General features: G+C 36.1%; 1 protein-coding gene across 1 annotated transcript in view; it reads left to right on the forward strand.

The window, feature by feature from the left end:
• Positions 1 to 13,577, forward strand: part of TEX9 (testis expressed 9) — a 57,760-nt gene that overhangs the window by 35,335 nt on the left and 8,848 nt on the right. The window contains exon 10 of the mRNA XM_039230655.1: positions 7,569 to 7,703. Within this exon, the coding sequence (XP_039086586.1) occupies positions 7,569 to 7,703 (135 nt within the window). The remainder of the gene's footprint in view (positions 1 to 7,568; positions 7,704 to 13,577) is intronic.

Raw genomic sequence — 13,577 nt, forward strand, 5'->3', positions numbered from 1 at the left:
TTTTTAAAAGTTTCTGATATTTTTTATTGCAAAGCTTGCTTACTTTGTCTGGTATTAGTGTAATAATTCCAGCCTCATTATGCATAGTGTTTTCTTGATATATATATTTTCATCTTTTTACTTGTCATCTGCCTTTATACTGAGAATGAGTTTGTTTTAGCTGGTATAAAATTGGGGTTTGCTTTTTTATTTACTTCGATGGTCTCTGTCTCTTAATGGCATGTTCATACCAGTTATATTAATGCAGTTTTTATATTTGGATTTAAATCTATCATATTGCTTTTCTAACTGTTCTTTGTTACTTCTTTCCTCTTAAATTGAATATTTTTTAGTGTTATATTTTTTCCACTATTGGCTATATCTTTGTTTTATATTTTTGTTAGATTTAACACAAAAAACACCACCAAAAATGTTTACATGCATAATTTACATCGAACACAAAAAAACATACTTACCATATCACATAGCTGTGGTACTGATCTACCTTCAAATCATATTATACCATTTCAAATAGCAATATACTCCATTTCTGCCTCCTTTCCTTTATGCTTTTGTTGTTATATATTTACTTTTAAATGTCATAAATCTCACAATATTTCCTTAAATAGTTATAGTTTAAAGAGATTAACATATGAAAATGCCTTTTATACTTGCCATTTCTGGTATTCTTCAGTCTTTAGATCTGTTTTTGAATATGTCTGCTTGAAATAATTAGTTTTTCAATTTTTGTGGTATCAGTTTGCTAATCACTGATTCCTTGTTTTTGTGTCTTTGAAAAAACACTGTTTTTCGTTAAATTTTTTATTTTGAAAATTATAGATTCATAGGAAGCTGGAGAAATAATAGAGAGGTCCTGTGTACCCTTCACTCAGTTTCCCTCATTGATAACGGTGAACATAATTATAGTACAGTATCAAAACCAGGAAACTAGCATTGGTACATTCCACAGGCATTCTTCAGATTTCTTCAGTTTTGTATGCACTTGAGTTTGGACCTTTACATTTTTGAAGGCTATTTTCCTCTAGAGATAAAATTATCAATTGAAAATTTTTGTCATCTTTTAGTATTTTAAAGATACCAAACCATTGTCTTCTGGACTGTATCATTTCTGACAAAAATTTCACAGTAATTCTTTTCTTTCAACATTTTTATTTTTATATCTTTTATCTCTGCTCTTAAGATATTCTCTGTTACTGGTTTTCAGCAATTTGATAATGATGTGTATTCTCAGTTTTGTGTGGAGAATGTATTTATTCTGCTTGGAGTTTGTTGAACTTTTTGAATCTGTAGATTTATAGTGTTCCTCAAATGTGGACAATTTTGGCAGTTATTTCTTTAAATATTTTTTCTTTACCGTCCTTTCTCTCCCTCACTTGAGACTTCAATTATATCTCTGTTAGACCACTTGATATTATCACACCAATAATGTATCCGTGATATTAGATCACTGATGTTTTTAAGCCTTTTTCCTTTATATTTTTTGTTTAGGTAGATTCTATTGCTATGTCTTCATTACTTCACTGATGTTTTCTTTGCAATGTCTAATATGTTCTTATTCTTAACATTTGGATGTATTATTCCTCTATAGAAGTTCCATTGATTCTCTTTTATATTTTCAATTTATATTCTCATTATATTAATGTTTATCATTAAAATAGCTATTTTGAAAGGATTGTCTGCTGGATCCATCATTTTTCCCATATACAGATTTGTTTCTCTTGACTACTTTTTCTCCTGGAGATCAATCACATTTTCTTGCTTCTTGGACTGCTTAGTGATTTTATACTGGATGCTAGACATTGTGAATGTTACATTGTTGAGTGTCTCTGTTTAGTGTGCTCTTTGAAGATAGTATTGGGTTTTAACAGATATTTTTCAGTTCATTCCCTTTGAGGCCTGTTTTTAAGTTTGGCTGGGTTGTGTCTAGAGTAGCCTTCAAGAATAATTCAACTCTAGGGGCGCCTGGGTGGCTTAGTCGGTTAAGCGTCCGACTTTCGCTTAGGTCATGATCTCACGGTTTGTGGGTTCGAGCCCTGCGTTGGGCTCTGTGCTGACTGCCAGCTCAGAGCATGGAGCCTGTTTCAGAGTCTGTATCTCCCTCTCTCTCTGACCCTCCCCTGTTCACGCTGTCTCTCTCTATCCTAGAAATAAATTAAGAAAAAAAAAATTCAACTCTACCACTAAGGTTTCTCTTAAAGAGATTCCAAAATCTCCACTGAATGCCTTAGATGATCACTATGGACTCTTGATTTCTGTCTGGTTAGAGTTCAAATGCCTGCCTTCCTTGTGTGAACTGTGTGTGAATTGTTCTGTATACATTCTCTGCTTGTTCTTTGCTGGCCTTGTTAAGTTTTCCTGTATACAGGTCTGGCTTAGTCCTCAGTATGTAGATTCCTCAAGCTCCTTCCTAATGGAGTTGCTCTTTACTTGAACCCTTCTCAGATTTTGTAGCTGCCTCAGTCTCCTCCAACGCCCATCTCTGTCTCCTCAGCTCAACAGACCTTGAGCTCTGTGTTTTCTCCTCTCTGTGTCCATAGTGTGGATGTTGACTTGAGGCAGAATGCTGGGGTGATTATAGGACTACTTCATTTATTTCCCCTCTCTCAGGAATCTCAATCCTACTGTTTTTCCATGATCTCTAAATAGTTATTTAACATGTTTTGATTATTTTTTTAGTAGTTTATCATGTGTTTTTATGTTAGGTCCTTATTTCATAATATATGGGAGCCCTAATCTTTGTTTTATTTTGGTTTTGGTCAAATTAAAGTCAGCAGGTATATCCACAAGTTTCTCTGACCATGGATTATGTCACACAAACATGCCTATCATTAGTAACTAACTTTTTAAGAAGTCTGCTCTCTTCTTATCTTTTGCCCCAGCTAAAATTGATACTTGTATCATTTCCTGAAGGTGCTTTGTTCTTTTTTGCTTTCATAGCAAAACTCCTCAAAAACATTTTCTTAATTTCTTTATGTTCTTATCTTGCAAATTTTTGCCTAGATAAGTCCTGCAGAGATGTGATATTAATGGCCCTTATTTTTATTTAATATTATGTAGTTTACACATTGCTACCATGTACATAAGAGAGTTGTGTATAGTCATACACATTTTTTATTATACAGATCTGCATTTCCCCCTGGTTCTTTATTCCCTTCCTCCAAGCTTAGTTTTCATGTTCACTACTTAATTATCTGTTGTGTATTCTTAATTTCACTGCAAATCTAGTGTGTGGGCAAAACCCAAGCCTAGTTAAACTTAATGCTCTTGCTACTGCATGCTTACTCAAGATTAGTGAATTTTGGCTGTCAGCAAAACAAGCAAACAAAATACCAGCCAAATGAATTGGTCCTACTTTAAATTTAATTTACAAATCTCAAGTGTAATGTCATTTTTCTCTCCCAAGTCAGTTCCCTCTCCTAAGATGATTATTAAACAGGTGATCTTTTCTCCTCAACTTTCCACTACCTCTTCTAACTTCCCATTTTAAGTTCATGACTTTGCCCCCTGTTTTCTTTTTCTTTTTTTTTTAAATTTTTATTTATTTCTAGGAGAGAGAGAGAGACAGCGTGAGCAAGGGAGGGTCAGAGAGAGAGGGAGTCACAGACCGAAACAGGCTCCAGGCTCTGAGCTAGCAGTCGGCACAGAGCCTGACGCGGGGCTCGAACCCACGAACCACGAGATCATGACCTAAGCGAAAGTCAAACGCTCAGCTGACTAAGCCACCCAGGTGCCCCTGCCCACTGTTTTCTAAGAAAATAAAGGATAACTCTTCCTCATCCTGTCACTAAATCTGTGAATGTCTCTGCCTCTGTACCCATCTACGCACTGCTTACCCCCTAATTTTTGACAATGGATTACTACCTCCGCTGCGTAAAGGCCTATCTCTTCACCATGCACTGGATCACATACCCTCTCTCCTACTCAAGGACTTTGCTTCTACAGTCACCCTGTCTTTCTCTTTGAAAAATCACATTCATCTATTGGATTATTCATATTAGCATAGAAACATGTTGTAGAATATCTAATGTATTTTTAAAAACCTCCATAGATTTTAAATGTACCTCCAGCCCTATAACATTGCTATCCTTTATAGTGAAGCTTGTTAAAATAGTTGTTTATACTCAGTGTCTCTATTCCTCATTTGCCATTCTCTCCTGAAACTCGTCTAGTTAGGTTTCCATCTCTGCTCTGCCTCTGAAACCATTCTTAACCACATTACCAGTAACCCACACTGCCATTTGTAGTCAGTTATTATTCCTTTTAGTAATTTATATCTCAGTAATATTTGCCATGGTTGATTACTCACTCCTTGAAACACTATTCATTTGGCTTCTGAGATAAAACACTTGATTTTCTTCCCTATTTTCTTGATCTTTATATGTTGGAGTGCCCAAGGCTCAGTCCTTGGCTCCCTCACTTCTCTGCCCACATCCAGTTCTTAGATGCTCTCATTCACTTGAATGGCTTTACATACCATCCATATGTTGGTCACCCCTACATTTCTTTTTCTTGCTCTGACCTCTTCTTTGGTGCCCACTTGACACCTCTGCTTGGTTTGTTAAACTTCATATGTCTTAAAAGGAGCTCTTGCTTCCCTTTTGCAGAGGGCTTCTCCCCTTCTCAGTAAAAGACAAGTTGTTTGGGCCAAAATCCAAGAGTCCTGCTGCTCCTTCTCTCTTTCCGCACGTACATCCAACCTGTTAAAAAAAATCTGTCAATTCTATCTTCAAAATACATAGAATTAACCAACTCACTACTACTATCCAAGCCCCAGCTATTGTTGTTCACTTATACTACTCCAGTGACCTCCTACATTGATAGTCCTACCTCAGTAGCAATACCATCTAGGTGATCTTTGAATAAGCTGAGTGGATTCCTACCTCAGGATTTTTGTTTTCATTATCCCTTTCAGTCTGTAATTATTCCCTCCAGATCTTTATAAGAATCATCTCATTTGGAAGCCTTCTCTAACCATTTTATATTTATTTATAAATATACCCCTCCCCCATCGCTCTGTCCCCTTACCCTTCTTTATTTTTCTTCATAGCACTTATCACTACCATATATTACATATGAGTATGTATATATGTTATGTACTTATCATCTATCTTTCCTCTAGAATGCAAGCTTTATGAGGGGAGGAACTTTGGTTAATTATCATGTGCCCATCATTCATATAGATTAGTACCTGGCACATAGTAAATGCTAGATAAATGTGTTGAATAAGTAATTAGATATAGATTTCATTACTTCCAATTTCACATGTGGAAACTGAGTCTACCACAGCTCATAGGTGTTTCTAACTCCCAAGTTTATTGCTCTTTGTACTGTAGCCACAAGGTTTCTAAAACCTTATCTGATCGTTTACTTATCCTCATCTGATTATTCCTCTTCTAAATTACTATGGCAATTAATTGTTCCTCTTAAAGCATTTGCTACATTTCGTCCGATGCTTTGGCTACTGATACATACCTCTTTCTAGCCCTCTTGTAGTGCCTTATGAATGCTTTAAAAGTTGTTAGAGGATAGCAAATTATTTCTTCTTGGATCTCATACTATTTGAGTTTTAAAGTTCTATTTTATTTTCTTTAAGCTATCTAGAATTTTCTTTTAAAACTAATGTAAAAGTCAGGGCTTGAGATCTTTAGTAAAAATTTTTCTCTAACAACATGTAAATTGCTTAACTTTGGTAACAATAGATTTGTTTTATCGAGTATTTTCAGTATATAAGCTCTCTCATAAAAACACTGGTATTTTGTAAAGAGTAATTGAGTGTGACTGAAAACAGCAATGTTTTAAGCTTTTGGTAAGGTTTTCCCTTGGTGGATTTACTCACATAGGAATACTTTATTTCCTATTTTACAATTCTAATGGCTATCGTTTTTCTTTTTCACTTCTCCCAAGAAGGGAGCCAATATTGATGCACGGGTAGGGGAACATAATGTGGTATAGGATGGTTTTCATTTTCCTATGAAGCAGGTTACAAAGTCACCAGCAGGAAAGAGAAGGGCAGAGATTTATTTTTCATATTCTTATGAGAGGAGGCTGAAAGGAGGCAGCTAGAATTGTGGACTTTGTAGCTAATGAGAATCTCTGCTTTTTCCCTGTGAACAGTGAGATAAATCAAGCTTGCTCTTACTGTAGCTACCACCCACAAAGCTGTGAAGAAGGCTGGTGATAGCAGATGGTATCCATACACAGTTTGATTTGTTTAGAAACCTACATAAGAGCAGCATGTGTTTTGTTGTATTTTGTTTTGTTTTGCCCTTAATTACTCAGAGCCAGTGAGATCAGTTTTCAAATAAAACATAGTGATTCAGCCAGGAGAAAAAAAATTATAAAAGAAGAAAACAGACAACTGTATTTTTCATTGCATCATTTCAATTCCATGATATTTATTGAATATCTGTTGAATATAAAGCTCTGTACTAGGCACTGTAGGGGATGCAAAGAAGAGTGAGTTAAGTATTACAAAATAAATTCAGTTGAATAAATATGTCATTAGTTCCTCTTCTATGCTATTAAAGTTCTGGGAATACAGAAATGAAGACCATTTCTATCCTTATTGAGTTTCCATTATGGTAGGGGAGATGAAGTAAATGGATAGTTTCAGTTCTGTACAGCAGGTACCATGATAAATGTGTGTCACGCTGTTGTAGAAGCTCTAAAGAAAGGGTGCCTAATCCAGCCTGGGAGGTGAATGAGGAAGATAATGAGGGAAGGCTTCTTGGAGGAGGTAAAACCCTCCTGTACACCCTTCATTGAGTCTTAAAGGATGAGTATGTACTGGCCAGGTAAAAATGAGGTGTAGGGGCGAGGGATTGGTGCAGAAGGAAAAGTATGAGCAAAGGCTCAGAGGCAAGAAACACCGTAGCTGTTTAGGAGAGATCCATATACTGCTGATACATATGAAGGTAACATTTCTGGCAGGAGATGAGATTATAGTGCCAGATTATGGTAGAGTTTCGAGTTTATCCTACATGTTCATGTTTCTTCATGTGGGGCCTATAGACTCTCTGCAGCAGCATCTCTTAGAATATTTGCACAAATGCAAGTCTAAATCTACCCCAAGATGGGGAAAATTAATCCACAAGATCTGTTGTTTTTGCCCAGAGTTGGGATTTTCCCTCTGAGGCTAACGTAGAATGCTCTGTTTTTAACAAATATTTCTTATATATTTTGTTAGGTTTACACAAACACAGTATTTATGAGAGTTTGTGCCTTACATGGGTGTTTGGGGGAAGTTCCCAAAGGAAGAACTGTAGTTACAAGGAGTTGCTTATAGAATAAATACAGAGAATCTCTATAGTACATAAAAAGAAGTAGAAAATTCCAAACAAATAGTCATTTGAAAGTCTAATTCATAACTACATTTTTAAGGACATATTTTCCTACTGCTACTGATTTGGAGGTAAGAATTCCCTAAGACCTCTGTCAGTCAGTCTTCAGCCCCAGCTGTGCGTGCATGTGTGTGTGTGTGTGTTTATAAAATTTGGGAGAAATGGAAGATGTTGCATAATAATAGAGGGAACTTTATAAATGTTCCATATATGTCTTTTACTATACAGGAATTAGAAAATAAAAGAAGACTACAAAAACAGGCTGCTACCAATCAAAGTGCTACAGAAGTTCGGTTGAATAGAGCTCTAGAAGAGGCAGAAAAGTATAAATTGGAGTTAAGTAAATCAAGGCAAAATAACAAGGTATGGAAATTGAACAGTTTGGGTAGTGGTCACCTCTAGTAACTTCTTTTATGCAAGAGTCAAAAATAATAGTTTTTAAATTATAATTCTTGATGTCATGGCAAACATTTCTTTTTATAGAAGAAATACTTTGATCATCAATATGTACATCTTCAGTAAGTTACGATTATATTGCTCAGACTATTGCCATAGTTGGATGATAGCACATCTCTTTGGAGGATTCAGTCATTTTCCCATCCAAATATCTTTATTGTGTGCACATTTTATGTGCCAGACATTTTTCTCATCTCTGGGGATAGATGACACGAAGAAGTCTCTTTTGCACCTCCAGTCTGTTTCCTTCTCTGGGCCTCAATTTTCTAATATATTAATGCAAATATACAGTTCTCAAACTTGAGCCTGTATCAGAATTAACCTGCAAGGCTTGTTAAAACACAGATGGCTGGCCCCGCCCCCCAGAGTTTCAGATTCAGTCAATCTGGGGTAAGGCCTGTTTTAACTGCTTTAAAGAAGCAGTTTTGGGGTGCCTGGGTGGCTCAGTCAGTTAAGCATCCAACTTCGGCTCGGGTCATGATCTTACAGTTCATGGGTTCGAGCCCCGCATCGGGCTTTGTGTTGACAGCCATCTCAGAGCCTGGAGCCTGTTTCAGATTCTATGTCTCCCTCTCTCTCTGACCCTCCTCTGCTCACACTGTCTCTCTCTCTCTCTCTTAGAAATAAAACATTTTAAAAAAATAAAGCAGTTTTAACAAGTTCCTAGGTGATGCGGATGCCACTGGTTCTGAGACAACATTTTGATAATCACTAGTAGAGAGTTGTTGTAATGGTGACTGTTGTTTCCCAGTTTCTAGCCAATGGTTGGCATAGAACTAGCACTCAGTTCCTGAAATGTCTGTTGAATAAATGAAGGTTCAAATGAAGGTTCAAACGTGTAAAAACGTTTTGTATACCAGAATTTTGGCTATTAGTTTTTGGTTCTATGTCAGCCTAAAAGTGATGCTCCATTGGAATCTCTCCCGTAGGACAATAATGAATACTTTACCAGTGGCTTGGGTGATGAAAGTAGGAGCCACCATCATTATATACACAGATGATACATTTTGGACTAAATTAATAACACTCAATAGTACATAGAACTAAATTGAACTTGAATCCTCCAACATGTTTAACAGAGCCAAATATGTTACAGTGACTAAAGAGTTTTAAGATATCTTCTGAGAGATAGTTTATGCTGTGTGATCAGACTATGTTCATGTTCAGGAGCCGTCAATGATAGTATGATGACAGGGATTTATTAATAGAAATTATTAAATGAGCAAGTTAGGAAGTCATCTTTATAACTTGCCAATAATTAGCATGCTATTGGAGTATTATTTCCACTTGGGTGCACTCTGAAGCGATTTTGAAGACAATGGAATAACCATGTATATGCCAGGATTTTCTAATTCTTCGTTGTAGATGTGATGTCTATTTTAGCACACACATTAGAGAAGCAGAAGGAAAACCTTGTTTCCATGATAGCAGTAATCCTAATCAGCTATTTTGCAAATTCAAGTAATGAGGACTTGATATGTGAACTCAGTTTAAAACCATCAACAGGGTAAAAACAAATGTGTTCAAGATAAATTTTTGATCCCAAGTCAGCATTATGGGTGACTATTATTATCTATTATTATCTTTAATAGATAGTGGAATAACATTTTTAGTAACTGTTTGCTATGCAGTAGGCATTTCAAGATCAGAGTTCTTAGACATAACTTACTTCAGATTTCTGAAAAAATATGTGTAAGTGGCTTAAGTTTTTCATTTTCCAATTATTTTGCCTTATTTCTAACTTCTGTCTGAAGAAGGACTCTTCAACAGCATATGCTGTTAGGTTTTTCCTTGTCATCTAGTCTGTATATAAGTTTTGTTAGGAGGTATATTTTTTTCCATTTTAATTCTTTGTACCTTGCTTCTCATTCTCATCAGACATAAAAAGAGGTAAATAATTAAAATTATTCAGGTCTGTATGTTTAAGAAAAAGTAAGTTTTCTATAAAATAGAACAAGATTGCCTCAGAGTCATCAGAAAGCTGGAGATTTATTTTAAAAATAATGATATATTTATTCTCCACTCAGGTTAGGAAACAAGTAATCTGGCCTTAGAGTAAGAGTGACTTTTGAAATGAAAAGTCAGTCAACTTAAACCAGGTGCTGCCTGAGTGGAGGGACCCTGTCTAATTCATTGCTGGGTCTCAGTGCCTGGAACATAAGTGCCCCTGAAACACAATGCAGGAAGGAATGAGGAGAAACAACTTTGTAATGGTTTAATTGGAATTCTTCTTAAAAACAGGGCATTTGGTTAGATGGTTTGCATGTAATCCATTTAAAACGTGTCACCAAGTCCATGATACTTCATTTAGGAACAGGTAATTTCTAATTCTTCGTTAATTCATTTAGAAATATTCATGAGGGCCTTCTAGGTACCTGTCAGATCTTTACTAGAGGCTGGAGATAGAAAGGTGATAACAATAAATGTGGTTCTTGTAATCACACACATTATAGTGGAGAAACTGAGTGGTTAGACAGTTCATCAAGCAAAACTAAGGTGCAACTGTGCTTTGAGCAGGTTAAGGAATGCTTTTTTTAAATTCTTCTTTTATAATATTTATTTTTGAAAGAGAGAGACAGAGCATGACCATGGGAGGGGCAGAGAGAGAGGGAGACACAGAACTTGAAACAGGCTCCAGGCTCTGCACTGTCAGCATAGAGGCTGACACAGGGCTTGAACTCATGAACCACGAGATCATGATCTGAGCTGAAGTCAGACACAACCAAATGAACCACCTAGGTGCCCCAAGGAATGCTTTTTTAAAAATGTAATTCTAAGCTAAGTTCTGAATGATATTAATGAGTTACATGCGAGGGTCAGATTATGGACAAGAGGAATCCTATGTAAAAAATGGCACTGTGGTGGGAAGAAAGACAAGAAAGTCAGGGATGGATATGATGGGAGTGTTGGAAAGTGAGGCCTCCAACATTATGTAGAGGCCAAACCCTCTAGATCCTTTGGGCCATGTTAAGTATTACAGGTTTTACCCAACGAGGAGTACAAAGCCACTGCATGGTTATTTGAAAAAGATGAAGGGAGACTGCCATGATCAGATGTGTACATGGAAAATATTTCTGTGTTGTGTGGAGAATTGATTGGAAGGAGGCAAGAATGGATGCTGGTTAAGAGTTGCACTGTGAGGGGCGCCTGGGTGGCTTAGTCGGTTAAGCGTCCGACTTTCGCTTAGGTCATGATCTCGTGGTTCATGGGTTCGGGCCCGCGTTGGGCTCTGTGCTGACTGCCAGCTCAGAGCCTGGAGCCTGTTTCAGTCTGACTCCCTCTCTCTCTGACCCTCCCCTGCTCACGCTGTCTCTCTCCTTATCTCCTAGAAATAAATAAAACATTTTAAAAAAAAATTAAAAAAAAGAGTTGCACTGTGAAAGATGATGAGGTAGCTTGGGCTAAACTGATAGTGGTAGAAATGGAGAGAAGCCAAATATCAAAATATATTTAAGAGAGAAAATTTTAATGGACTGGATGTGGGATTGTGGGAAAGGAAAGCTTACAGGAGCATGTTTTGACTTTTAGTTTTTAGAACCAGATAGATAGTCCCATTCACTAGATTAGGTTTGGGAAAGAAGATTGAATTGTTTTAGAACATGTTAAGTTTGAAGTGATTCTGAGATATCCAAGGGATGATGTCAAGATTTAGGGGGGAAATCTGTACAGAGATACTAACAGAAGCTATTAGTACTGGCTAGCGGGAGAAGACTGGAGAAACAAGGGCTTAGAGCTTTGCCTTGAAGAAAGCAGTTAACAATGTTGAACACTGCTGAAAGGTCATGTTCTAAGAGAGCTTTTTATTTTGATGCAGTCCCAACAGTTTTTGTTTTGTTTTTTTTTTTTAAGCTTTTACTTCCCTTTCCTCAGGAGATATCTCTAGAAAAAAATGTTGCTACAGCTGATGTCAGAGAAATTACTTCCTGAGCTCTCTTCTAGGATTTTTATGGTTTCAGGCCTCATATTTAGGTCTTTAATCTATTTTGAATTTATTTTTGTGCATGGTGTAAAAAAGTGGTCCAGTTACATTCTTTTGCATATAGCTGTCCAGTTTTCCCAAGTCCACTTGTTACTTTTTCCCAATGCATATTCTTTCCTCCTTAGTTGAAGATTGACCACATAATTGTGGGTTTATTTGGGGCTCTCTGTTCTGTCCTATTAATCTAATTTTGTGACAGTATCATACTGTTTTGATTACTTGAGCTTTGTAATATGACTTGAAGTCTGGAATTGTAATACTAACCTCTAATTTTGTTTTTCTTTTTCAGGATTGTTTTGGCTATTTGGGGTCTTTTGTGGTTCCGTACAAATTTTAGGATTGTTTGTTCTAGCTCTGTGAAAAATGCTATTGGTATTTTGATAGGGATTGCATTCAATCTATAGATTGCTTTGGTAGTATGGACATTTTAACAGTATTTGTTCTCCCAATTCATGAGCATGTTATATCTTTCTATTTCTTTGTGTCATGTTAAATTTTTTCATCAGTGTTTCATAGTTTTCAGAGTACAATCTTTTACCTCTTTGGTTAGGTTTATTCCTAGGTATTTTATTATTTTTGGTGCAACTGTAATTGGATTCCTTGCTTAATTTCTCTTTCTGCTTCTTCATTACTAATGTATAGAAATGGAAGAGATTTATATATGTTGATTTTGTATCCTTCAACTTAATTGATTTATCAGTGCGAGTAATTTTTTGGTGAACTTTTCAGGGTTTTCTATATAGAGTATCATGTCATCTGCATGTAGTGAAAGTTTTACTTCTTCCTTAGCAATGTGGATGCCTTTTATTTCTTTTTGTTGTCTGATTGCTGTGGCTAGGACTTCTAGTTCTATGGCAAATAAAAGTGATGAGAATAGACATCCTTGTCTTATTACTGACCTTATGGGGAAAACTCTGTTTTTCACCCTGAGTAGGATATATGCTGTGGGATTTCATATAAGGCCTTTATTATGTGTAGTTATGTTCTCTCTAAACCTAAACCTTTTTTTTTTTTAATCATAAATGTATGTTGTACTTGGTCAAATGCTTTCTTTCCTGCATCTATTTGAAATGATCATAAGATTTGTATCCTTACTCTTAGCGATGTGCTCGATGATGTTGATAGATTTATGAATATTAAACCACCCTTGCATCTCAGAAAAAAATCCCACTTGATCATGATGAATGATATTTTTAACGTATTATTGGATTCAATTTGCTAATATTTTGTTGAGGATTTTTGCATCTATGTTCATCAGAGATATTGGCCTGTAGTTTTTTGGGTTTGTGGGAGGTTTTTTTGGCTTTTTTTTTTTTGGTGGTATCTTTATCTGGTGTTGATATCAGAAAAATGCTGGTCCCATGTAATGAATTTGGAAGTTTTCCTTTCTCTTCTGTTTGTTGGAATAGTTTGAGGAGACTAGGTATTAACTCTTTTTTTTTTTTTAAATGTTTGACAGAATTTGGGGCACCTAGGTGGCTCAGTCAGTTAAGCATCTGGTTCTCAATTTTGGCTCAGATCATGATCTAATGATTTGTGGGATCAAGACCTGAGTCAGGCTTCAGGCTGAGCATGGAGCCTGCTTGGGAATCTCTCTCTCTTTAAATAAATAAATTAACACAATAAAATAAAATACGTTTGATAGAATTTGCCTGAGAAGCTGTCTGGTTCTGGACCTTTGTTTATTGGAAGTTTTGTTTTTTTTTTTTAATTACTCATTGAATTTCATTGTTGGTAAGCATTCTGTTCAAATTTTCTATTTCTTTCGGTTTTTCTAGGTTATGTGTTTCTAGGAATTTATC

The sequence above is a fragment of the Hyaena hyaena genome, unplaced genomic scaffold, assembly GCF_003009895.1.
Source record: "Hyaena hyaena isolate Hyena2069 unplaced genomic scaffold, ASM300989v1 scaffold_49, whole genome shotgun sequence".
Taxonomy (NCBI): domain Eukaryota; kingdom Metazoa; phylum Chordata; class Mammalia; order Carnivora; family Hyaenidae; genus Hyaena; species Hyaena hyaena.